Below are 26,146 nucleotides of genomic sequence, written 5' to 3'. Positions count from 1 at the left end.
ATCCGTTAAGACAGTCCAGTTAAAAAAAAATAAAAGTAATGATTTGAACCCTGATGTATTTCCACATAGATTTTAGGTAAAAGAAAAAAATCCACATAGCAGCATAACTGTGTCATGTGCACATGTACACATTATTTATCAGTTAAATGTGGGGCTGGCTATTGCTAATATCTTTTGGAATGAGCAAAATGCCTCAAGTTTCACATTAAGTGCAGAGGATTTTTGTCAGCACCTCATGACTCAGATATTACCAGATACTACCAAGAAAGTGATGACATTTATAAGAACAGCAGTCATGTACTCATAAACAGAGATTAAAAATCAGTGTCCAAACTATTTATCCCACATATCAGCTTGCAGGATGCACTACAAATTAACCCTTTACAAAAACAAAATTAAAAAATCAAAACCAGCCTATCACTACTAGGTATAAATTTCAAAATTCCTCATGTAGCACCATCACAATAATTTTTAAAATTTGTAACCTTTGTTGTGTTTTGTGGCTGTCAGAACCATGTGTTTTATCTACCCATATTGTTCAAAATCCTCTGTTCTCCTGTGCAGAACGTTAGAAACATTGCTGGTTTTCCTGTTTTCAACCTTCTTAATGTCAAAATTACGGAAATAAATTTTAGATTTTATTTCTAAATGAGTATGTTACATTAGTATGTACATTGCCACATGTACTAATACACATTGGCAACGGTAAGTGTTCATGTTTTACACTGCACTAGAAATTAGAAAGCCCAGAACAAAGCCCAAGGGCACACAGCTAGGGACAGAGATGGATACGTAGGATGTTATCCCACTCTTTGCCAAATGCTTGCAATAGCAATTTGAAGGGTTCCCTGAGGCCCAGACTCTCATTTCACTGGTTCTTCCTTTCTCTTCACTCAAAGTTCATGTGCAGAGTAGAATTACAAGGAAGTTTTAAACCTCTTAAGTGATTTGCAGAACAACCAGTGGAACTGGAATGCAGGAGATGTCTAAATGGTTTGTGAACCTCGCTCAACAGGAGGGGAGCAGTATCTGTGAGCAGCTCTTACTGCAGCCTGTGGGCTGCATTCCTCATTATTTGTCCCCAGAGTGGCTTGCAGGCTGCCACCTGGAAGATGTGTTCCCTTTAGATCGATTCCTTTGCTGCTTAAAATGCTAGTTACAAATCCTGGCTCCACCTGGCTATTGAAATCCCAGGCTACACCTTTTAGGAAGTATGCCCTGTTTATTTTTAAGTGGCAAACAGGTGATCATAATGAAATAAGTTATAGGGTGGAGGCAAGAAAGTATCTCTCTGATCTGTAGCAATATTTGTAATAATAGCTGGAGGAAGATACCGTTATCTGATTTAAAGGGATCAAACTCTTCTCTAGATATGTATCATATCCACGTAAACAGGGCCTCCTCTCCTCTCAGGGCCTAGATGTGGCCTTTTGTTCCCTAATACAAGTAACAAATCACCATTTTCTTAAAGCAGCATCAAATATTCCTCTCTGTTTAAAGGCAACAAGTCCATAGATGTTAAAAAAAAAAAATGGTTGAAAGAAATCCAACCCATGGTGATACCCACGTTGATTACAAATTAAACAGTGCATTTTAAAACAGAGATTAAATGAGAGCTACCATTTATAGGGAGGAAGTTCTGCAGTAGAAGCTATTGCTGATCTGTAACATAGCAGCAAATCAAGGGTAAATATGAACTTCAGCATTAGTCACCCTAAGTAACCACATAACCTCTCATTCACACCTGCACTACCAACCTTACACATGACAACAAGCAAGAGACACAAAGATAGATAAGAAGAATTCCCAGGACAGAAACTTTAGAAGGAGGAACAGGAATACACAGTAAAAGCTTATACCATAAAACACAGTCTAACTTTCCCTCCAAATCCACATGATTTCCATCATGTAGTGCTAAGTTCTGGAGTAGTTCCTCCCAGGAATAAGCAGCAGAACAAAGACCTTGTCCGCGCCCTAAGGAACGGCTTGGTGAATGGGAGGGATCCTCCAGATGATCCCCACCTCGATTGTTATTGCACCGTTGGGAAGCCTTCCTCAACATTCAGCCTTTTTCATACTTCCTCCAATTATTTCTAGTCATATTTCACTAAAACTGTACATACAACTGCAAAGCCTTGAAGATTAAAACCTGTTTTCTGAGCCTCTTGACCTATAATATACTAACTACCGAATAGCCATCTCCCATAACCAGCTCCCTAGGAGAGAGGCTTTAACAACCAGGAACCCTAGTTCCCATTTCACGTTGGGCACATTTCCATCCACACCGGCTGGTACTCGGTGTGGTCATATGGATGATGACAGCAAAACGGATCGCGTGAGATTTTTTGGTTAAAATACTATCTATTCGCTACGAAGCACTTTGGGATAATCTGACCTGCAGCGAGATAGAAATTAGCAGGTGAATGTTCTTTCCAGTCAGTGGAGAAACTGGAACACTGAAGGAGGAGTTTTCACAAACCGTCCCTACACCACTGCTCTCTTGAACTTCACCCTGCACCGATAGTAACCTCATTGTGAAATACAGTTTTTTTTCTTCCAGCCTCTTTACTCAATGCATCCATGACGTGTACCACAAAATGTATACCACAGTTTGCACAGTTGGCTTGTTTTGTATTGCTGCAATTTATATACTAAAAGAAAAATCCTGATAGAAGAACCTTTATAAATCTCCTAAATACATTCTGCAACTCAAACACCCACTTTACTGCATACAAGAGATAATGATTAGATGCAATGCCACATACATGAGCAGTACAAGTAACTGATGAATTTGTACCTGCAGTACATTAGCCAAATGGAAATCTTTAGGAGATTCCTGGAATTTCATCTTTTCCAGTCAGGCATGCTATGTTTAACTAGGCAAAGAGACAATGCCTTATGCACTTAGGCCACTAAATCCATAAGTATAATAATGAAAAATTACCCTGATAGACTCTCAGGACTAGATAACAGCCTCGATCCCCACCGCAGCACTGCAATGTGTACACTGTACACCCCAGATATGCATTATAAATTAAAAAGAAGATGCATCAGAGATTACACTGCACTGTTCAGATGAACAGCGATAATCCAGGGTAGGTAAACACTGATACTTCAGGAGAGACAGCCTTCTGGGAGCAGGACCCGCATGTTCTCTCTCAGCAGGATGGGCTGCTCAGGCAACACCACAGCAGCCTGGAGAACTGCCAAGGGAGCCGCTCGCCGCCCTGCTGCAAGTGCACCCAGAGCACAGCTGAGAGCACAGGCAAAGCTCCTACGCTGTGCCTTCCCCTGCCCCAAAGGCTGAGCAGCCCCCTGGAGAAACTCAGCTAAAGCCAGGGGGATAATCAGGAGGCAAACAATTGACCTAAGCAAAGAAGAGAAAAAAATAAAATTAAAAAAATCCCCCGTAAGGGCCAGAGTTATAGTTAGGAGAGACAATAGACACTAGGAATCCTCCACGAGTCCTAAAAGGAGTCAAAACTAAGCAGGGCCAGATGCAGCCAAACCGTCCTGCCGGGATCCAACAGAAATTTTTGTTCAAGCAAGGACTGAAGGATTTGGCCTCACAGTCTACTTCTGCCTTTACTTGTAAATATACAACTCCCTTTAACTTCAATGCGAACTGCACAAAGGCAGAACTGGACTGTAAATATTTAGAATTTGAGTTAGTTGGTGAAAAAAAGGACTCAGTATATTTTGTTCTCTGGTTCTAGGCAGCCAGAAACAGACCTCAAAACATAGCCATAAAATGTAACTCTAGATAACTGGGAAACAAAGACGGATACTTACACAACAGAAAACGCTAAGCAAGCGCTATGTGTTGTTGAGTATTTAGAAGCACTTGCATTTACCATTAGCCCAGCAAATCCTCAACACTCAGAGAGTAGCTCTTTTAAAATGATTAATCTCAAAGTTGTACAGATTGTACGAAGATTAATAAAAATGAAGGTTTTACAGATGAGAATGTGTGATGAAAACCAGAGCAGCTTTAGAGAGTTGTATCAATCTAAGTGGTTATAAAAAAACCTCATAAAAGATGACATTCTAATCTGAATATTCTAGAAAATAATCAAGCTGCAATTTCTCTCTCACACCATTTTTACTTTGTTAAGCTGAAATTGTCTGTCTAATGTATAAAGCAGTTACAACTTAATCTGAAGAGTTAAGCTTTTTATTATTATTTCATAAACCAAAAAAGGGAAGCTTGGGGCATACTGAGGAGAGTTAGAAAATTTCAGATGAACCGTGAATACACATTGATTCATGAGATTCAGACTTGGAAGAATAAAAAAAGCCAGAAAGCAAGATTACATAAAACAGGCACCACATTAAGCCTCAATTTAATTGTGTTTCAATGCAGGAACAGGAATTTTAGGGTTTAGAAACAGAGCCAAAAATGAGGCAAAGTGAGGGTGTGGGCTAGTCCCGTTGATAACAGAACATAAAGGAAGAGAAGTAGAGTTAATTCCCTCTGCTAAAATATTTACCATCCTAGCACCCTGGGAAAAATATGTATGGAGACAGCAAAAAGATTCTGATTAGTTATATAGAAGATCACGTTTCTGCCTGGTTTTTGTCTAATACTATTACAGAGGGTGGAGTGTAAAGCTGCGTTTTTATCTTCACTTTCCAAGGCAAAGGAATATTAAAAAATGTGATTTCACAGATTACAGCCCTTCTGCCATCTTCAGTGAGAAAACCAGCTGGTTGGTGAAATGAAGGCACTGGATTTTCAGGGGACCTTTGTCTCTCTGACTTCCATAGTCTTTGTTTGGTTTGGGTATTTTTACGATTGACCTGAGTGGAATCAGGATTTCACCCAACGCTTCCCTTCAAAATGAGACCCTCAGCTATCAGTGGGAAAGGGAAAATTCAGTGTGAGAAAAACAATCGGTCATTGTCCATTTCCAATTCAACTTGATGGCAGAACTGAACCCAAGTAGGAAGCTTTGCACCTCCAAATTTTACTAATAGTACCGCCAAAGCTAAACAGAAAAACCTCTGCAATTCACTCCTAGACAAAATGAGTTTTCACTGTCTGGTTGTAGATGCAGTTTTAATGGTGTTCTACAGAGCTCATACTTAATTTTCCTTCCTCAGTGAGCCTGAGCAAACAGCAATAAATACAAATTTCCACGGAACATGGTGACTGTTTAACACCCAAGCAAAATCAAAAGGGATAAAAAGCAAATTTTGTCTGGTTATATACTCGATTTCAGAAAACTGTTGGAAATATGGATCCAAAATTTTTACTCAAGTGGCTGAAGAAGCAACTATGCAATATTTCTGTTAAGTCTTCCTGTTGGGTACGTGGCTACACTTCCTGTCTACCATGCCATTTCGTTTCCTACTTGTGATAAGTTATTACCATTTTATACCAAACTCATCAAAATATCAAGGTGAGTTTTATAGTCATTACGTCTACCTCTACAACCACACTATGAAGGGAAGCAGTATTTTCCATATTGGACAAATAAGAAAGCAACACAAAAATATTAAGGACAGAAACTGAAGGCAAAGGTGTCCACTGATGCGGGACATTAATTTTGAAATGTCTGAGACCCGGGATCTCAGGGTAATAGGCAAAGGACCACTGACTTTCCTGCAACAGCATAAATCTGATCTTAGCTACTCCAACCAAAATACCACAAAATGAGAAACAAACCATCAGCAGTCTGAAGAGATAAAATCTAATCCCACAGTGATGTTCACTGCTTTAACCATGAGGCTTTCCTTTCAGATCCTTGAAGCTGGCAGTATGTGTGACAGCTCTCGCAGACAACGAGTCAGCCCTCCCTCTTGTCTACCCAAAGTTCAGAAGGTGACAGAGAAGTCCCTGGACAAACAAGCAACACATAACCAAGGCACTAGCTCACATGGCACTTCCTCACAGGAGTTACAAGCACAACTTGAGCTCAATCTTTGGCATTCAGAACCTAAGTGAAAACCCACAGCATAAATTCAAGTCACTTGGACTATATGGTAGCAGTAGTGGGTTGTCGTCTTCTCCAGGGACAACTCCTTGCAGAGGGAACTCAGGTTGGGCCATCAGACCTCCTTTTGGTTTGCCAGCAAATAGAAACATCTGTAATTCATGGCTGCAGCCTTTTCTATCTGCTTCCCCATTTCCACCACTCTCCTCTTCCCCTGCCAGTCGATCACGTTGTTGCACTCTGTCAGAAGACAACACCTCTGTTCAGCTCATGTGTCTCTCTCCACCACTGAGCCATGGCTGGCCAGGCACTCTATTCCATACCCTTTACTGCCCACCTCTGCTTGTCACTCAGGCCATGCTCCTGCAGTTCCCTAACGCTTACACCCACTGAAACCACACAAAGACTAAAACCCACCAAGACAAAGAAACTTCTTGCCCTCAGTTCCAATATCTGACGTTAAAATATCCAGGGAGAAAAATACATTCAGGAAAAAAAAAAAAAAGTCCTCTAAGGCCTTAAAGCTATAGGCTGAAGCGGGCTCTGAGCAGATAAAATCATCAGATAGTTCAGAAGCCAGGCTCTTGCTTCTCACTGCACACAAACAGGACTGTTCGTGAGCTTGCAGCTCAAAGGGAAGGATTTTCACAATGTCAGCTTTGGCCACCTGACAGTGTTCCTTGCCAAATTTCAAACTTCTAATCTGGAGTGAGGAGATTCTGGAGCTGATCAGGCAAATATTGTCAAGAATGTAAACGGCTAAAACCAGAATGCTCTCGGATAAACTGCTAGACACCTCAAACATAGAAGCTGTTAACTACCTGAAATGCACAGCGACAGCTTCATTTCAGTGTATTAAACTTATGCTGAATACAAACCCAGATAGCGAGCTACTGAGCTGGTCTACTGTCAAGTATAAAGTGTATGGCCCGTAGGTTTTATATAATTGTAGAATTCTCTATTTGCAGAACTTACTAGTAATGGGGGTTTTTTTTCCTCCTTATCAACTGTAAAAATCTTATCAAAGCCAGGAAGGCATGCCAGGGAGAACTCAAGGCGAGGAGCTAAACAAGGACTGTCATCGTTGGACAGAATCTAGAAGCTCCATATTTCAACAGAAAGATTGATTCCAAAATTCTTAAATTACAACTACAAGATTGAGAAAAGCATCTGAAATACTAAACGCCTGGGAATCACTTATGAACAGTTCATATATTTTAAAGATGTAAATCTTGGGAAGAATACCTTATGTTCGTGGCAACTGAGATTGGAGGTACTGTGTATTGTAACTCTCAGCCAGAAAAGACAGATAACTATTTTGGCTCATATTACCAGTGATGAGGCTATGTCTAGCACTGATTTTCCACAGATTCTACAATCTTGGCCTATACCAAAACTTTCAGCTTTGTTTTACCATAGATCATTCATCTTGATTTCTTTTTCCCCCCCTTTTCATGCATCCTAGGTCACATACTTTACACTGCTAACAGTCTGACTCCTGGACAAGTAAGAAGCCATTTATTTTGTTCAGTACTCCTTTAATATTTCTATTGTGTCTTTTTTTCTTTTTTTTTTTTTTTTTTTTTTTTACTGAGTTCCCCAAAGAATAACCTCTTCCTTGCTTTAATAACTTGGACCTCGGTCAAGGTTGATGTGTTTCTCCATTTTGCAGGATATTTTCTTCAGAAGAGACAAAACAGTGTCTAATATTGCAATGACTGATCTTTAAAGGGTACAGTTTAAAGAGGAAATCAAAAACACTTATAAAAAAAGAAGTAGGAAGTAACCTTTAAAAAGAGACACAGCAGCAAAGCCACTGAACTGTACACAACTGTATGATTTGGGGATGTTCTTCAACCACAAGAGAGCTCCTTGAGAGATCCCTTCAGGCTCAATTCTCATTCATTTCGACACGGATAGTTCACTGTGCTATCTTCTCCCTCTAACCTTCAAACACCATTTGTGAATGAGCTAGACCCATAATATTTTTTTCCTTTATCACGCTCCAGCACTGTACACAAAGTCCATCTTGGAGAAGGTTTGCACGTTTATGGACAACTCCGCCTCGGCGGGCTTTTCTGGCCTTCTGCTGCTGTTGACCCGAGAGTGCCGGCCGAGCGCGCCCCGAAGCAGGGTGGCGATGCCCGCCTCGGGACGGGGAGCTGGCACGGCCTGGCACCTACTCAGCGCGGGGCGGGCCAAGATCAAAAGGTGGCTCTTGGGCTCGTGGCAGCGATCGTAGAGAGGAGGAGACGGGGCGCTGCACAGCCTGGCGGCTCCGGCTCCTGCCGCACGCTGCCCCGGGGGCGTTATTGCCCCCGGGGCGTTACTGCCCCCAGCGCGGAGCGGGGCACGGGAGCCCGCCTGGCTCCCTCCCTCTCCCTTCCCTGCGCCCGCAGCCCGTCCCCGGGCCCGGCCGGGGAGCGCGGGGGACCGGGGGGGGGCCCGGCCCGCCCAGGCCGGGGCGCTGCCCCCCCTCCGCGGCGCCTCGGGGCCTTCCTGCCCGGCCGGCAGCAGGAAGCCCCGCGGGGGAGGCGGGCCGGAGCCTCTTCCCGGCAGGTGGGAGGGCGACAATGGCCGGGAGGAAGGAAGCCGGGAGGCGGCAGGGCCGGGACACAGGACGCAGGGCCCGGCGAAGGGAGGGAAGGGGAAGAGGGATGGTAGGAAGGGGCGACGGCTCGAGGAGGAGAGCGCGGAGGGGCCGCAGCTGTCCCGCCGGGACCGGCCCCGGGACCCCCCCGGCCCGGCCCCGGGACCCCCCCGGCCCGGCCCCGGGACCCCCCCCAGCCCGGCCCGGCCCCTGCAGAGCCCCGCGGCCGCTGCCCTCGGCTGGCGCGGAGCCCCGCGGAGGCTGCGCGGGGGCTGCAGAGGGCCGCCGGGGAACCTCGCCTCTCCAGCACCTGCCGCTGAACTTAACCGGCCTCAACCGGGCAGCACCCCGACACCTAAGGTGGGATATTGCAAGTCTTTTAAAAACACGGTAAGCTGCAGCCAGGTGATGAGCCACTGTCGGAACTGGTCAGTATTTTCTCGTGCTAGTGACCAGATTCAAGCCGTAAAATACAAGATAAAGTTAGTTCAGTAACACAACTACCCTAGGACAAAAGATTAGAAAAGAATAAAGCACCTTACCCCTTCAGTGTGGATCCCAAGTTCATTTGATTCCATGTCATGCATTCAAGCTGTGAGGTCATTTGGTATAAATTGTCACTGTCGTGAAAATACGTAGAATTAGAACTAAAATTACAGCGATCGAGTAAAAACCAATACATCAAGATAGAAACATTTTCTTTGGTATTGTTTTAAAATATTTAATAGTAGAAAGTGAATTTATTTTATGTAATCCCTTTTATCGATGTATTATGATTTTTTTTTAATAAAATGAAATAAATGAAAAGAATAGCTATGGATTGAAAAGTCTCTTTGAATCTGCAAGCCTACCAATTTGTAAATACCTGGAAGTGGAGACTGAAAACTTTTGGCTTACAGACAAGTAATATCCGATATTGACACGTTGAAATGAATGAAACGAATATTGGCAGCCGGGCGGGCTAGCGAGGCAGATTATTTGTTTTAAAAAGGCAAATCTGTTAACTGCTTTAACCAGGAGTGTGAGAGACCACGTGGTTAACGGAGCGAAGCAGCTATCGTGACTCGTGATGGATGTTCTACACAGAGGGGCTTGACAAGCAGGAGAGAAATGGGGTGGCTGGGCGATAAGAGTTGCTCACCGCTGGAACGCGCTCCTTCCGCGCCGCTACGCGCCGAAGCCAGCGCGGGCGGCAGCGGCGCAGCGCGTTTCCCGCTGGGAAGCCGCAAAGCGGGGCTTCCAACCCGGGTCAGCGACCGGCAGGGGCGGCCCCGGCCCGCCGCGGAGCGGCTCCCCCCGCCCGCGGAGCGCCCCCTGCGAGGCCGAAGAGGTGCCGTCGCCTGTGGCACGGCCCCCCCGGGTAGGCTGCGGGGCTCCCCCCACGGCGGGGCTCCCCCCACGGCGCGGCTCCCCGCCGCCGCGCAGCCTCGCCGCCTCGCCCCGGCGGGGACGGAGGGCGGGAGCCCCCGGGCCTTTCAGCCGGGCTCCGTGATTGATGCCGGGGAACAGCCGCTCACAATAAACGCGAGTCTCCCTGTTGATTAATTACGCCTCAATTCGCTGGACTTACGCGGTGAATTTATATCATTCTGTTATTAGAAGAGGGTATTATTTTTTTTTTTCTTCGTGGCAGGTAGAAGCGACCCAAAAAAGTCAGATTCCAGTTGGAAGCTTTTGCATATAAAAACAAATTAAGTGACTTCAATCTCGAAGTATGCGTAATATCATTTGTCAGTATCACTGGACACTATTATTCATTAGTATGTCTGAACTGCTATTATGCTACTACAATGTCCTGCATATCAGCTCAGGAATTGTTAAACTCTCCTGCAGTTTCCCCATTTGCAATAGCAGCCCGTGCTGGTCTGTGCCAACTACGTTTTGCAATTCCACGAATTCTTCCTGTAATGCTGCTGTAATTAATTCCTCCAGGACCCTGATTTTTATTAGAAGTGCCCGCCCGATGCATTTACAGCAGGAGATTTCCCTTTAACTTTCTTTCGCTTGACAGTTCATTTATAAGAGCCTCCCCCACAATATCCACTTTTTCCCCTCCTTTGCTTTTTCATAAAGCAATACACTTATTCATCTTGTCACTCGCTCGCAGCCACTGTATTGCAGGGGTGACAGTGCCCAAACCCAGCCGCTCCGAGACCAGCGCCGTGCCCAGGGCCGAGGTGACGCCGCCGCTCCCCGCCCGAACTCCCCCCCCGCCCTCCCCCGTTTCCAGCCGCGCTTCTCTCCGGGCTTTGCGGCTCCGACAACAGCTTAACGGCGGAGCCCGACCCGGCTCCAGCTTCGGAAGGGAGCCCGGAGCGGCTGTCGGGCCGGCGGGGCGTCCTGCAAAGCTCTCGGAGAAAGAGGGCGAGGAAATGCCGCGCTCCCCGCGAAATCCCGCTCTGCCGCACTCGGTCCCTCTGGCTCGGGGCGGCCCCAGCAGAGACCCGCAACCCCCCCCGCCCTCCCGCGGCAGCTGCGGTGGGACAGGGCCGGGGGGTGAGCGCCGGGGGGAGCCGGCGCCCGGGCTGGGCACCCCACAACAGCCCGGGCTCGGCACCCCACGCCAGGGTCTGCGTGATCCCTGCTGCCGGCTGCGGCCAAGGGAAGAAATTTCCTTTCTGTGGAGATGCCGAGCCCACGACCCTGCGAGGTTTCCGTCTCCAAACACCCGGGACTGCCCAAGCTTTGGGTACAGCCCTGGGGGGGCAGGTGGGCACCGCCGGGCCCCGCGCCCCGACAGCCCCGCAGGCAGGAACGGCCGCGCCGGCCGCCGTTTGCCCGGGGGCCGCCGGGCGTCGACACAGGATTAAGCATCTCACATCTGACATGTGACAGAGAACAGGACATCCCCAACTTAATTTACACCTCGCCGTGGTTTATTATTGACAGTCCCGTGAGATGATCTCATGGAATTAACAGCTCCTCTCCAAATCTCGGCTTTGGACGAGGTTTGAATGATGAGAAGGAAAGCGGGGTCCCCGGGGATACGCCTGCACTGATCTCAATCTGAATCCTTGGCCCTCCAAACGGCCACAAAGAAGACACTAAAAATAACTTATTTTCATTACAGAGATGCTTTTAAAGAGAAACGAGAGGAAGGGGGGGAACGTTTCTACAACGGGGATTAATGTAAGTTGGAGTGGAATAAAAGGAAGTCAACGCTGAGCAAAAGGGGAACTTAAAAGGAAACCAGTAGTAGATCATATAGAGTTTGTTTTGGCCTGCATTGCAGTATTACCGAGTTCTTGACCTCTGCACAGAAAGAGCTATAATCTGAACCGAGACTCCTCCACTTTTAAAGTCTTTCTAAGTGTGACTCACAGTAAATTTTCAACGTCGAGCATGTTTACTACATTAAACAGCGCGAGGTAGAAAAGTTCACATCACCATTTTAATGGGCCCACAAACGCTCGCCATCTCTCGCCCACTCGCAGCCCGCGCGGGTCTGTCCCCCCCGCCCAGCCGGTGCAGTGCTCCCCGCCTGCGCCACAAACACCGCGAGCAGCGGCCGAGGCGAGAGATTTCAGAGATACTTTTGCTTCCAGTATAAGAATTACGATCTTTTGACCATTTCTTTCAAGCTTCGCCTTCCCGACCGCTTCGCCTCGGCGCGGCAGAGAAGGCAAGGCTGTCGCGGCCGTTGGCCACCCGGGGGGCTTCCCGACGGGCCCTTGCACCCAGCCGGTGAGACGAGGAGGAGGAGGAGGAAGAGAGAGCATCAGGTGAAGGCTGTTCATCCTGCATCTCACCGCGGCTGCTTTCTCGCTCCCCCTCTGCTCCGGGAAGGATTTGCCCCTCGGGTCGCGTCCCGGCGCAGCAGAGACCGGCGGCGGGGACCAGCGAGGGGCTGCAAGGCCGGGCGGACCCGAAGCCTCGGCCGGGGGTGGCGGGCGAGGGCCCAAGAGGCCGCCCGTGCGCTACTCGAGCGTCCCGGGGAGGTGCGAGGGAGAGGCGGTGCAGGGCGGGAAAGAGGCGGCACCGCCCGCTCCCGAGCTCGGTCCCGCCGCCGCGCCCCCCCTCCCCGCTGCTAAAGGCGACCGGGAGCGCCTGCTGTCCCCGGCCAGCAACCCCGCCACGCCGTGGATGAGCGCCATCCCCTGCGCCCTTGCTGCGCGCCCCGCGCAGCGGGCGCGGGCATGGCCGCGGAACAGCCTCCCCCCCTCGTCCCGGCCACAGCCGGGCTCAGGTGCCGCAAGCGAGCCATCAGTTGTCAAAGCGGAGCTTGCAAACTCGACCAGAACAGGGAAAAGCCAAATTAACTCTTTGCGGAGGAGGAACGGAATAAATACGGACTTCAAAAACAATAATAACGATTCCGCCCGAATAGTATCAATATCGCCCAAGAGAGCGCGGTCCGTTTTCAGGCCGTTGAAAATGCGGCTGAGTTACCCCGTGCGTTTGCGCAGGGTGAGCGGTCACGCCCTTTCCAGGCAGAGCACCGGCGGTAGGATCAGCGCGGTTCCCAGATGCTTTTGAGCACGTGCGGAGGGGAGGAGGCGAGCCCGCACCCAGCTCACCCACCTGTGCGGGCTGGAGCGGGACCTGCCCTCCCCGTCAACAAGTTCTGCCCCGATTTACACCCCCACACGCCAGTAGTGGCTCGTGTGGGGTTTAAGGGCTTAAATCCTCATCCTACCGAAGTTAAGCAGTAAACCCCCCAGGGAGCGGAGCCGGATCAAGGCTGAGCTCGGGAAGAGACCGGCCCCGCAGCGCTGGGCGAGAGGCGGGCGATGCCCGGCGGTGCCCTCCCTCCCCGCGGCCACCTCGGCACAGGCACATGGTGGAAGGAGACAGGTCTGGGCATAAGGCGCGGTTTCGTACCGGAATCGCACATCCCCGGGCTGGGCTCGCTCCGCGGAACGTACAGGCGGGTACAAACGCCACGGCAGGGAGCGAGCGCCCGCGATGCCGCCGCTGGGAGCCCCGACACGGGAGCGGGCGGCGAGGGCGAGCCCCGGGGTGGCGGGGCTGGGCAGGGCGGCGGCTGCCCTCCCCGAGCCTCCCTACAAATCGTATTTATAGATTTCCCTGCGAGGCGAGCAATCTCTGCCACTTCAGCGCAGGACTTCGCCCCGCCAATTATTCTGCAAGCTAATCTCTCTGGATAGGCTTCTTTCCTTCCTTCATTACCTCATTCCCTCCTTCCCTTGACGTCAACTCACGTTCATTAGCGAAGTGGCTTCTGGAAGTGACAGAATTTTGTTGTCCCACGTCCAGTGTTGATTAATCAGAGCTGATAGAACCGGCCTACAAGAGGAGCCGCTCGCCGCTTCCTTCGCGGCAGCACATTGTTTTGTGTGCGAGAGTTACTTAGCAACTCCGAGATACGGGACTGGCTCCAAGTTCACAAAAAGTTGAAGAATAAATTTTGGGGAACTTCTCTGCTCACTAAACACGTTGTAAAACTGCGAGAGACACGCCCAACCCTCATGCCAGACTGAAGAAAACGGGAATCCGAGCTCGCAACGGACCCGTCTGTTGGCAATGAGAGTTGGTGCTCGCAGTCCAGCTGCACCTTTCTCCCGGCAAGGAAATCCGATAGGTTTATTGCCCCGTTTTCAGTAAATAACCTCCCTGCAGGCCAGCCCCCGTCGCTCCTGGGAGCCATCGGGAGGGCTCTCGGTCCGCAGGACGGAGCCCCCGGGCACAGCTGGGTTTTACCTGCCTGTACCCCTGGGCAGAGATGGGTTTTAATCGCCTGTACCCCGCTCTGCCCCTCGCTGCCGCTCCCCAGCGAGCGCTCCCGCATCCTCCCGGTGCGGGGATTCCCAGGGCCGGGCGCTGGCAGGGCCGCGGGAGCCGACGGCTGCGCCCCGCGGGCCGGCTCCGCTCCGCTCCTCTCCGCAGCCTGCGCCGACGCGGAGGGGCCGGGCAGGGGTGGCGGGGCCGCGCCGGGCGCGGGCAGCGAGGGGAGGCTCGGGAGCGGGGTTTGGGCCGGACTCCGCCGGCGGGGCCGCAGCCTGGGCTGCCCCGGGCACTTGCCCCCTCCCCGGCGAGGGGGAGAGCAAACCCCAAACCCTTGCGCCCGCGGGGCAGGCGGGCTCCCACCGGGCCGGGCGGCCCGGGTCCCGCTTACCCGGGATGGCTGCCCCGACCCGGCAGCGCAGCGCCCGACCCCGCGGGAGATGCGCGGCCAGCAGCGAGCCCCGCCACCGCCCCGCGCAAGGCCCGGCCCGGGGGGGCGAGGCGGCTCGGGAAAGCCCCGGGAGGCGGCGGGGCCCGCGGCGGAGGGCGAGGCGTCTTTTTTGGTTTTGTGGGGTTTTTCGTGTTTGACTTTGTTTGTTTGCTTTTTCGGGTTTTGTTGCGTTGGCTTGGGTTGTTTTTTTTTTTAACGTGTGAACCTTTTTTTTTTTTTTTTCTTCTGAGAAAGGAAAAAATAAATCTGTTTCCTTGCAGAAAGGAGAAAGCTGTTTGAATGGCATGCGGGGGGAGAGGCCACGTCCGAGCAACAACCCGCGCAAAGGCAAAGCAAAGCTCCCTGCCGCGGAGGTACCTGTTGTAGGGGGTCCGGAGGAGCAGGGCCTGACTGCCCGTGCAGCTGTCGGTGGGGGTGTGACAGCCGTACACCGGAGGGGGCACCGAGTACTGCTGATCCCCTGCGGAGAAAACGGCCAACAGTTAACTCCTGTGGCGACCGGCCGAGTCCCCCCCCCGCCCCCGGCCGCCCCCCCCCGCCCTGCGCTGCGGAGGGGGCTGCAGGGCCCCGTCCTCCAGCGTTTGGGCAGCTCCAGCTCTGTGCCAGGCCTGCGGGGGGGCACCGGCGCGACTCCGGAGCCACTCCGGATTGTCAGCCGGCCGGGAGCGCGGTCCGCACCCCGCGGAGGCTGCAATTACCGAGCGAGGGCTGCTGGCTGATGGGGTCCTCGTGTTTGAAGGAGTGGTTGGTAAACTGGGCGGCGTGGTGAGACGGCGTGTGCCCATAGCTCGGGGTCCCGTCAAACGCCACGGTGCCGTAACCTGCCGAAGAGACCACAGCGGGGTTAGGAGGAGCCTTGAGCCCGCTCGGCCGGCAGGCTCCCACGGCCACGCACCCACGGCCCCGCCGAGGGCTGCCGAAATACTTCGCATTTATCCCACCGCATTGACCTTCCCCCGGTGCCGCTGCCCACGGTGAGGAAAAAAAGGCGCAGTAAGGCTGTGAACCTGCGCCCACTCTCCCCCCCCCCGGCAAGCACACGCACTTCGGGAGGCTCCGGGCGGGGGGCGGCGCGGGTGGGACCCCCCCCGCCGCGGGAGAGGCGCGCCGGGCAGCCCGCTCCGAGGGGAGGAAAGTCGGAAGTCTCGTTCGTGTTTAAAGAGAACAGATCGGCTTCGGTAATAAAAAGGATGTTTTCATTAATTGTTGCTCATATTAAAGAGGAAGATTTCCATCTGCTCGGTGTACTCCTCTGCCGTTTCCAATTTAGAAGTTACCCTTTAATCTTTTTTTTTTTTTTTTTTTTTTTTAAAGCAGCTTTCTGAAGAGTCTGCAATAAAGAGGCGGAATGTTACATGAAAAAATAAAACTCCTCCTTTCAACGAAAATTGCTCTCCAAAATAATAAACAGCCTATTTTGTTTCCTACACCGAGCAGATTCAGATGGAAAGAGACCACCTCTGCTGACCTCGGGCCGACAAGAAATCGTAAATCAGGTGCTTGGACACCAACTTTCATTAATGACTTGGAGCTGGCTAAACAACTTCAGCTAAAAAGTAATTACAAAGTAATATTATCTCAGAGGCTTCTCGGCTCATCAGCATTTAGCCCGAGAACCAAGCTCTTCCGAGAGTCACTCTTCCAAAAAAACAAAACAAAAAGTCCGACGCGGGCTGGGAAAAGAAACTAAACGGACGAGGAGCGCTCCCTCCCTCACATCCCTCTCTCTTGACCCGCTTGTTCCAGCACGGGCACCCTCCGCAGCCCCGTCTGGATGAGCCGTGGGGCCGGAGGGCGATTTTGTTAGCCGAGAGGGAGCACTCGGGACTGTTTTGAGGCTCCTCTCTCGGTTCCCTTCGGCGCCGAGTGCTCGGCGCTGTGCAGGTCTCTGCCTCATCACCGCCGATCGGTAATCACAGGGGGGTTCAGAGAGAGTAAAACGGAAGGGCAACAAAGGGATCGGGTTGTTGCTTCTCCATTTTATTCTCTCTGGAGACGGTCTGGATCCAGCGACATTACAGGATTTAATTAACGCGCGCGCTTGCGCGGGAGAAATCAAGGGAGCGATGGGGAAGGAAAAAACCAAACCAAAACAAATAGAAGACTTTGAAACCTTCCCCTTCGCCATGATCTTAAGCCGGCTGTGAGACTGCGGAGCTGGGATAGAAGTGGGACTGTCTCGACGCCGGCCAAATCTCTCCCACATCCCCTCTCCCTAGGAGCAGAGCTCCTTTCGCCGCGATGCGAGCGGCGTTGACAGGCCGGTACCTCGCGGGCTCCCACCCCGCAGCTGTTTCTCGCTCCTTATCTCCTCCCTTAGCCCTCAGGGTAGAGGCTCAACCTTTAGCTCCCTTTTCCCCATTTCCCTCTGTCTCTTTTTTGACTTTCAGAAAACACTGACACTTTCTACGTTACTTTTGGCCCGGCACAGACTTTCGGTGACCTTCAAAACTTAGCTCGGAGCAGGACGAGGTTTTGGCCGCATTTTCCGGTGTTGCCTGACCCAGAGTTTCAGGAATGTGATAAGAAAGTTGAGTTCTGAACCAAGCTGCCAATAGTGAGGTCTCTTTAATTAGGGCGTTATCAGAGCCAGGCCCGATTAAAATGTGCTGAAAATAATTGAAAGTTGTACATCTGCTGGAAAAAGGGGCCGCTGGAGGCATCCAGTTGTTGGAGGAGCCCAGCTGGATGGAATAGACAGGCGAACGAGAAGAGAAAATTTGGGCAGAGGTTTCAAAGCCTTAGTTCCCTAACCCCCACCCCATCCCAGACTTGGCAGAAATGTCATCGCAGAGCCAAGGTAGCGTCTTTCCCACGGTCGGAGGAACCGGCTAAAAAAAAAAAAAAAAAAAGTTCAACCTTGAGGAGAGCCAAAGCAAGAACATTTTATCCATCCACGGGGAAAGGAAAAAAAAAAGCAAACACCGCTTTCAGAATTCCTCCTTGCCGAAGGAGTTCGCTGCGTGTCGCCGAAAATAGTTGTGGCTAAACCCCGGTGCCACCCGTGCGGGGAGGCAGCCCGGAGCTGAAGGGACCCCCCCAGCCCCGCGGGCGCGGAGCAGGGGCCTGGCGGAGCAGGGGAGGGGGCCGGGACACGGGCCCCCAACCTCTGCCGGGGCCGCGATGCGCCGTGCGGGGCCCTCGGGCCGCGGCGCTGGGGGCAGGCGCGGGCGGGGGTGTGCGGGGCTGCGGGGCCGAGCAAAGCCCAACCCCGGCCCCATGTCTGGGTGCGCTGCGGGTGCCGTCTCCCCACGGGCGGTTAAACTCCGGCGAGAGGACGGCGCGGGGTCGCTCTGTCCCTCGCCCACCCGCTCCCACACCCAGGGCCGAGTTTCATTCCCTCACCCTCGGCTCCATCTCGTCGCTCTTTCGGCCCAGCGACTACCGGTCCTCTCCGATGTCTAAAATCCTTTCAGAAGTCTTTAAAAAAATCCCCGGCAGAGCTCCCGGGCCCGGCGTGCTCTGTGCTAAGGCGACCGCAGGCCGAGTCCCGCCGCTCGGAGCCTGCGGCCCCCGCGGGGCGCGCAGCGGCTGCGGAGCCTCGCCGCGGCCCCGACCCCGCGCTCCGGGGGTGCTGCCCATCGCTCCCCGCCGGGCAAGGCCCCGGCGCCCCGCTCCGCGGCTCCCGACGTAGGAGCCCGGCGCCGGGCGGACAGCGGGGTCAGGGCCCTGGGGGCGAAGGCAGCAGAGCGGCGGCACTGCCCGCGGGGGGCCCGTGCGCGGCTGCGCTGCGGAACAACCGCTCCCCCCCGCCGCCGCCATCGCCTCTCCGCACCGCAATCCTCGCCCCGGGCCGCCTCGCCGGCCCCGGGCCACCCCGCGGCGGCCGGCACAGAGCGCGCCGGCCCGGCCCCGGCCTCCGCTCCGGCCCCTCGCCCTGTCCGCCGCCAGAGAGCCGGGGACGGCCCGAACGGCCCGGGGGTTCCCGCGGCGGCCGCCCCCAGCCCCTCTCTGTAGGTACGTGGTTGCCCCCACGGCGTACAGCGAGCCCGAGATCCCGCCGGGCCGCGCACCCTCCGCCGCTCCCCCGTCCCCCGAGTCCCGGGGTCGCGATGGCCCGACCCCACCCCCCAGCTCGGCCAGGCCCCCCCCGGCGCCTCGTCCGGGGCCGGGGAGTGCGGGACTCGGCAACCTGCGCCCCCGCGGCCGCTTGAAGGAGGAGTAACAAGACCCGAAAGGGCTCAGGCAAAGCTCTCCGCACGCTCGGCCCCTTCCCTGCTTCCTCGCCTTTGCACCACCGGCAGATGTTTATACTGCGGCCACTGGAATTGAAACGATTAGGTGACGATCCCGGTGCCACCCGCAGGGAATGACCCATCGCTCGGCCCTGCGGCCCACGGGAATTTCTCAGGGCGGTGCAAACCGCAGCCTGCCCCGGCCACGGAGATGCTGGAAGGAAACTACGAGGCGCCCCTGTTTGTGTATCCCGGCCTGGGGGCGTTCAGCGCTCCCGAGGTTAATTCGACACGGGGCTTGGAATCACGCGGACTGAGGTTCTCGGATTCGGGAGGAGGTTTGGAGGTACACACCCACCCCTCCACCCCCCCCACCCCAAAGATTTGTAGAGGGAATCCTCTCGGGGCACTGGCCCCATCTCCATTCCAGGGCTTGCGCCGTCCCCGGCCCCAACGAACCTTGGCGAGGCGGGGGGCTGCTCCAACCCAGGGGGGGGCTCCGTTCCGCCGGGCAGAGCCGCCCGCTGCGGCCCGCCGCCCCACGGGAGGGGTGGGGGCAAGCAACTCCTGGCTCCTAAAACTCCCGGGAGCGGCGCGGCGGCCACGCAGGGAGGGAAAGGAGGCACGGAAGGGCCGGCTCGCCCAACCCTGCCCGGCGGCTGCAGCCAGAAAGGCCGGGCTTGGTGTTTACACCAAGTGCGGCCCGGCCAGGCTTAGCGGACGCCTGTGGGGGCCGCCCCCCCGAGCCCGGGCCGCCCGGCAGCGCTGCCCTTACCCTGGTTGCGGATGGCTTGCTGGCCCTCCAGGCAGTTGGGCAGGTAGGGCCCGTTGGGGAACATCCGAGCCTGGCCGGAGGGCGGCTGGCTGGGCGGCGGGGCGCCGAAGGGCCCGTAGCGGCAAGCCCCGGCCGTGCCGGTGAACTGGCCGGAGAAGTGAACGGTGAAGGCGCTCAGGTACTGCTCTTCGTGCGGGTCCGACCCGTTCCAGCTCGGCTCCTGCTTGATGAAGGAGTGCGGCCCCAGCGAGCCGTAGGAGGCCCCCGGGGGGAAGTCCAGGACGGGAGCCCACTGCGCCGCGCTGCTCACCGGCATGGCGCAGTTGCTGTTGCCCGGCAGGGAGGGCACGGAGGGCAGCAGCGCGTTGAGGTCTCGGACGTCGGAGCCCATTTGCTCGCAGACCTTCTGCCTGCCGCCGGGCAGCCAGTCTGCCCCCGGGCCGCACTTGTTCCAGGACACCTGGCCCCTGCCCGCCAAGCCGGAGGCCGGCTCCGGCTGCAGGCACCAGGCTGGCGAGCTCAGCCCTTTGGGGGACGTTTGCTCCGCGACGCAGCTCCCCGGGTCCAGCCCTGCGGGAGCCGGCAGCAGCGACAGGGCAAGGTTGTTCTCCAGGATCGCCTCCGGGCTCGCACCCGCTGGCAGCGCAGGGCAGGGCAGGGCGGGGGGGTCCGTGTGTCGGGGTGTGCGGGTGTGCGCCTGTGTGTCCGTCTGTCCGCGGGGAGGGGGGCACAGCCGCCTCGCACGCCTCACCTCGGATGCCTGCTCGCCCTCAACTTTGCAAAGCTCAAATAGAGGCGCTTGCCGGGGAGGAGGAGTCAGGCACGCCGATCCTCCATTCACACAACCTCCGCCGAGGGGCTGCCCACAGCCCGCTCCGCTGAACCCAGCCGGACCAGACAGGCGGGGGGAGGGCGGGGGGCGAGGGGACCGCGGGGGGAGGGGGAGAGGTTACTGTGGGAGAATATATCTCCCATAGACATCACTCCCACCCTTCTTCTGGTGCAAGCGCCACTAAATCTCACCCTAACGTTCCTTCGCTTTAGGAGAGCCTTGAGAGACTCTCAGCGGGATCCAGGTGGCCAGTAAGTACGTGCTGGATGACATCCCCCGCCAGCTCCGTGCGTGGCCGTGGGGACCCCCGAGGGCGGCGGGGTCGCAGGCCCCGGGGACAGCGCGGAGGAGCCTCCTCCCTCGCAGGAGCCAGGGGAAGTGACCCAGCCCGGGGCGGGCGGACCCCGTCCCTGCGAGGGGAAAGTGTCTTTCCAGCTGCCTCTCCCGCTACGGGAGGAACCCGCGTGTCCCTGAGCTCCTGCGGGGTCCGGGCGGGCCCCCGGGGCCGCACACCGGGCGCTCCCTGTCCCTGGGCGGGGGACGGGGGAGACGGGACGGGTGCAAGGGGACCAGGGCGGGCGTGGGCCCCGTCCCGACCCCGGCCCTCCGCCCCGTCCCTGCGTGAGGGGGAAGGCAGCGGCTGGGCAGGCGGGGCAGGGTCGCAGCGCTGGAAGTAACCTGCTTTCGGGGCAGTCACCTGGCACTGCTCCTGGGGAGCCCCGGGGCTCCCCCTTCCCAGCCTCCCGGACAGCAGCCCCCCAGCGTGCATCCCGGGGGCGGCGGCGGGACAGCCCCCGCTGGCACCTTAGACGTTATCCCCGGACCGTCCTTCCAGGCGACACGGCGGGTTTGGGGCCAGCCCCGGCAGCGAGCGGTGCCAGACATCGGCGGTGCGGGACCGGCGGGAAGCCCCTGGGCGAGCGGCAGAGCCCCGCGGGACGTGGCGGAACCCGCCGCGGCCAGGCGCCTCCGGGACCGGCCCAGAGCCTGCAGGCTCCCCCGCGGGACACGCTCCCACCGAACGCGAGAAGAGGGATCCTGCCGTCTTCCTTCAAACCCACTAATTAATAATCACCTGGGGGCGGGGGAAATAGCTTCTACGAGCACGCGTGGGACAGCTCCCGGGAGCAGAGGGCGCGGGGGAGGCTCCGCGACCCGCGGGCCCTTGCGCATCTTCACCGGCCGCTATCAAAACAGCGGCACCGCAAACGCCGCGGGGGCCACGGCTCGGCGCACCCCAGCAGCGCGCCGCCGCCCCCCCCGCTGCCTCCCCCTCATTTTGCAGCTAAAATAATGAAAGAAACGCCGTGAACACTTACCCGCCGCTGGAAAGACCGAGCCCGTTGTCTTCTCGGTGACAATTTACACTTCGGTGTTTCCTTCCCCTCGCGTCATTAAAGGTTACCGCAAGCATCGCCAATCTTGAAACGATGTTTTAAAATTCAAAGGGTAAATGCTACAACAAAAGAAATTACAATAGGTCGTCATTAGAGTAGCCAAGTATAATTTCATTTTCTATTTAAACTCTTTAACCAAAACAGCCGGGTTTTGTTATTGGAAAATTACTTTAATTTTGACAATTTTCAGAGAATTCCCGTTTAAAAATCTCTCGTTTGATGCGTAAATCTATTTATTCCGGAAATCTACGTGTAACGTAAGAGCGAAAGATTTGTTGATCATCTTTGCTGATATTAAAGATCGTCTAAATTTACAGGATCTGCCGCTTCTTACGAGTACACACAAAACTAAACCACTCTCGGATGGCGTTTGCCCGGGGCGGGGAGGGCGCTGCCCTTGCTGACACCTCCGGCCCCCCACACTTGCCGCCGCTCTGTCCCCCGTCCTCCGCCCGTTCGGGGCTCCCCGCACAGCGCAGGCACCCCCGTACCGCAGGGGCCTTGCGGGGCGGCGGGGAGGTGCAGAAGGAGCAGCGGGGGTGCTGTTGGGTTTGCTCCTTTCTGTGAGGGACCGATACCTGAGGCTGGTCCCTTACATCTCCCGCTCTAAAATGGACGACATACACGCAGGAATAGAAGCCTTTGGCCAGCCTAAGCGGAGTATTTAATTTCCCGTGAAAACGGGATCTCCCTCGGTACAAACAGAAAAAGCTTTTCCCGCAGCAGACTATTTTTCAAACTAGTGGGTGGTTTTCTTTTCTTTTTTTTTTTTTTTTTTGAAATAACCTAGCTTGATAACTCTTCTTGAAAGGGAAAGACGTTTTCTCGATCGCGTAGGTCTGCGCTGTTCCACCTGGGAGGAAAAGCTGCCGAAGTCCTTCCAAATCTCCGCCTTTCCCGCACTTCCCAGCGGTGAAACAAGCGCCCTCGGTTCCCGCGGGGCCGACAGCGGCCTGGGGGCAGCGGCGCTCGGCCGGGGGACACCGGGGCTGCCAGCTCAGCGCAGCTCAGCGCAGCTCAGCTCAGCGCAGCTCAGCTCAGCTTAGCTCAGCGCAGCTCAGCTCAGCGCAGCTCAGCGCAGCTCAGCTCAGCTCAGCTCAGCTCAGCTCCGCAGCTCAGCTCAGCGCAGCTCAGCGCAGCTCAGCTCAGCTCAGTCCGGCCCTGCGCAGCGCAGCGCCCCGCCACCGCTCCCGGCGCAGTCCCGGGGTGTCCCGCCTCGGCGGTGCAGCCCGAGGAGGAGGAGGAGGAGGCAAGTGCCTACCCCGGGACGGGCTGCGGACTTTGAGGAAACGGCCAGCGCCGCTCTCCACAGCCGTTCCCCAGAGCCAGCACCAGGGAGAGAGAAAAATCCCCCGCCCCGCAGTTTTCCAGGCCAGGGCCGGGAGCGCCCCGGCATGCCGAGGGGAGCTGCTCCCTCCCTGCAGGGGACACTGGCTCGCCCCGTCCCCGCAGATGGCGACCCCGATTCCAGTCGCTCTCCGGCGTAAATCACCCCACGCCCTGCAAACCGGGCGCCCGGTTTCGGGCCTCGGGGACAGCTGAAAGCAACGGCCGGAGAGATGGCAGCTCAGGGACAACAGGACAACAGCTCCTTTGCCGGTGTCCAGACCCGGGTGGGACGGAACATTTTGCCCCCTCCCCTCCAAACACGGCCCGATCCAAGTCTCTGCCAGGCAGCGATCAGGCTTGATTGCTTTGCCCGCTATTCCTTTGTTACAGTAATTCCCGATGATGCTCAATCTTCGATTGTGCTCTCAGCCATAGTCTGCAAGAGTAAACACTGATAGTTCCTGGACGGGGATGATTCTACTGAGAGTCCCACTCGATCCCGGGCAAAACGGACTCGGGAATCTGCTCCAACCTGAGCAGCGCCGAAGCACCTCCCCAGCTAGCGTTTCCCCGTTCCCCTTTCTTCCCCTGCCTTGCAAACCAGTTATGGGACCGGTAATTCTTACTACACTTTACTAAATTGATGAAGGATGCCCTCGCGGCTCGGAGGTGGGGGAAACTGAAACGGAGATAAATCCCCCTCCCTTCCCATTCCGCTCACAGCACGCAGGGACATCTGTCTGCCTTCACGCAGGGAGCTGATCAGGGTTGGATTATTTAAGTGCCAAGAGCAGCACAAACAGAGCCGCGAAGCATCTCCAGAAGCGCAGAAGGGGCAAGAACGCAGTGCGGCGGGCCGGGTCCTGCCTTCCGCGCTGCCTCCCCGCGCCCCGCCGGCACCACGGGAGCCCCCGGCACGGCGGGCCCGGCCTGGGCTGACGGGGGCACTGGCAACGGCCCCGAGCTGGAAAAAGGATGTTTTGTTTATTCTTTGAGAGGGAAAAAGCCCTTTTTGGATGGCCCAAGGAGAGCGAGGTGCGTGCCCTCTCCCTGGCTCTCCGCTGGGCGGAGCAGGGCACGGGCGGGACGGGCGCCGGGGTGTCCCCGAGGCCCGGGACCCCGGTCCTGAGCGGCGGCGGTTCGGCAGCGGCCGCGTTATGAGCAGCGCCTCGGTGCTCCCTCGGCCCCGCCGCCCGGGGGAGTGCGGCCCGGGGCTCCGCCGGCTCCTCCGCTCCCCGCTCCAAGCGCGGCCCCGGGCAGCGGCGGCGGGGCGAGCTCTGGGCCCCCGACCCGCCTCCCCACCCGCCCCGACCGCCGATGGGGCGGCGGCGGGGCGCGGAGGGCCGGGCCGGGCCGGCGGGGCTCAGGCCATTATTTTACCGTAAATCTTTGAAACGCTGGAACTAATTACGGAGAGGATATGTCTCAATTTGTTCCGCATTAGTGCCGCGCCGGGACGCAGGCACCGAGCACGGGAAATTGATGAGCGCGGCCCAGCCCCGCCGGGCCCGGCCAGAGCCGCGGCGGAGCCCTGACCCCGCGTTCAACCCGCGGGGCGGCGGCGCTCCGCCTCCCGCACCTGCGGGGCCCCCTCGCTCCGCTCCGCGCCGCCCCGGGCTGCCCCCCTCCAGCCCCGGGCTGCCCCCCCTCCAGCCCCGGGCCCGGGCGATGCCCGCGTCAGTGCCGGAGGGGTGCGAGGTGGGCTTAAGCCAAGTCCGAGGTACGGCGGGGGCTCTGCTGGATTTATTAGACGAGGCTCAGCATAAATCACGGAGCTGTATGGGGCCATAAAGTATCCCTGTGTATCCTGCCCTCGCCGGGGCTCTGGTGAACAGCAGTTCATAGAAAGCTGGGTATTGGTAACATCTCTCTGATCTGGCGTATGTGACATTTTAAAAGTCTTAGATATACAACGGGATATACTTATGGAGCAGCTAAAACTATTATATAGAATTTTTATAGGTTTGTGGTACTCACATACAAAAGAAATCAGGGGGAAAAAAAAAAGCTCTTAGGTAATACGCTCGGTTCTTGGCATCATCTCTAATGGTTTTGAAAGTAATAAAACTTATTTTGGGAGGGGAAAATTAAAAAAAATATTCTAAAACTTAGTATGTTATAAATGTATGTATGGTAACTGAGATCTAAGAAATTCATTTCTTCCTGGTTGTAGAATGCAGATCCCATTACAAAGGCATACTGAAGTCTAAATGTAATAACATGGAAACAAATCAGAATTATATCTGTCATGGACACAAATCTGAAGAATTCTTTGAGCCACCTAGAACAGCATCTCTGAATACAGGTACACAGCAGAAATGTAAACCAAACATTTCTACATTCAGAAGTGTTAGGGAAGGTCCAGCTGAAGCGGACCCGCTGCCCCCAGCCACCCACTGCAGTATTTCTGGTACCTCAGAGCTTAAGGAAAGGCAGTTTGTAACGGATGCCACCAGCAGCCTCAGGTCTCACTAACCGTTGGGTTTTCCAGGACAGGGACAGAAGATGAATTGCCCGTTACCTGTTTCTCCAGTAGACTGGCCATGGACATGTTTTCCTTAACACCAACCACCCATGCCTTTATCTTTCAACTTCATTCTTGAACAAACACACTGTAACAATGCAAGCAAAGTCCAAATCTCACTTTGTTCTTGCAAAGTCCTTTTACAACCCTATGCAAAGATACTCTCTTGACCAGTTGTCCTCAGTGGGAAAGTAGTGGGGCTCCACTGAGGCTGGTCTGTCTTACCTCAGCTGAGGATCTAAAACCCTTTTCACAGGATTTTGGTCCCATCCTACACCCTTTGGAGGAATTCACGCATGTAAGTACCTAAGAGTGCTTCAGAACAAGCGTGTTCCCGCTGCAATGAGTGGGTAAGGACTCCAGCCCACCAGGGTCTAACGCCTCACACCATGCAGTGAGGAAAACCACGCGTCTCCTCTTTGCCTACGGATGTTCAGTGAGTGCAGAAGACA

At 55.3% G+C, this 26,146-nt stretch overlaps 1 protein-coding gene across 12 annotated transcripts in view; it reads right to left on the bottom strand.

Moving 5' to 3' along the window:
* The window catches only part of WT1 (WT1 transcription factor), a 36,115-nt gene extending 15,784 nt beyond the window's left edge, over positions 1-20,331 (bottom strand). For 4 of the 12 annotated variants that reach the window (XM_074917898.1, XM_074917899.1, XM_074917903.1 and 1 more), the window contains exons 1-4: positions 19,613-20,331; positions 15,361-15,483; positions 15,020-15,122; positions 9,069-9,146 (exon numbers count right to left, since the gene is read on the bottom strand). In XM_074917898.1, the coding sequence (XP_074773999.1) occupies positions 9,069-9,146; positions 15,020-15,122; positions 15,361-15,483; positions 19,613-20,003 (695 nt within the window). In that variant the 5' untranslated portion in view covers positions 20,004-20,331. Of the gene's footprint in view, positions 1-4,667; positions 4,689-4,920; positions 4,951-9,068; positions 9,147-13,656; positions 13,744-15,019; positions 15,123-15,360; positions 15,484-19,612 lie in introns of those variants that run through there. The other 8 variants (XM_074917900.1, XM_074917901.1, XM_074917904.1 and 5 more) reach the window with 5 other exon arrangements.
* Between the last annotated feature and the right edge of the window lie 5,815 nt (positions 20,332-26,146).

Source organism: Athene noctua, chromosome 14 (genome assembly GCF_965140245.1).
Source record: "Athene noctua chromosome 14, bAthNoc1.hap1.1, whole genome shotgun sequence".
NCBI lineage: Eukaryota > Metazoa > Chordata > Aves > Strigiformes > Strigidae > Athene > Athene noctua.
Note: the sequence above shows the minus strand (reverse complement) of the source record. Positions and strands in the feature narration are given on the sequence as shown.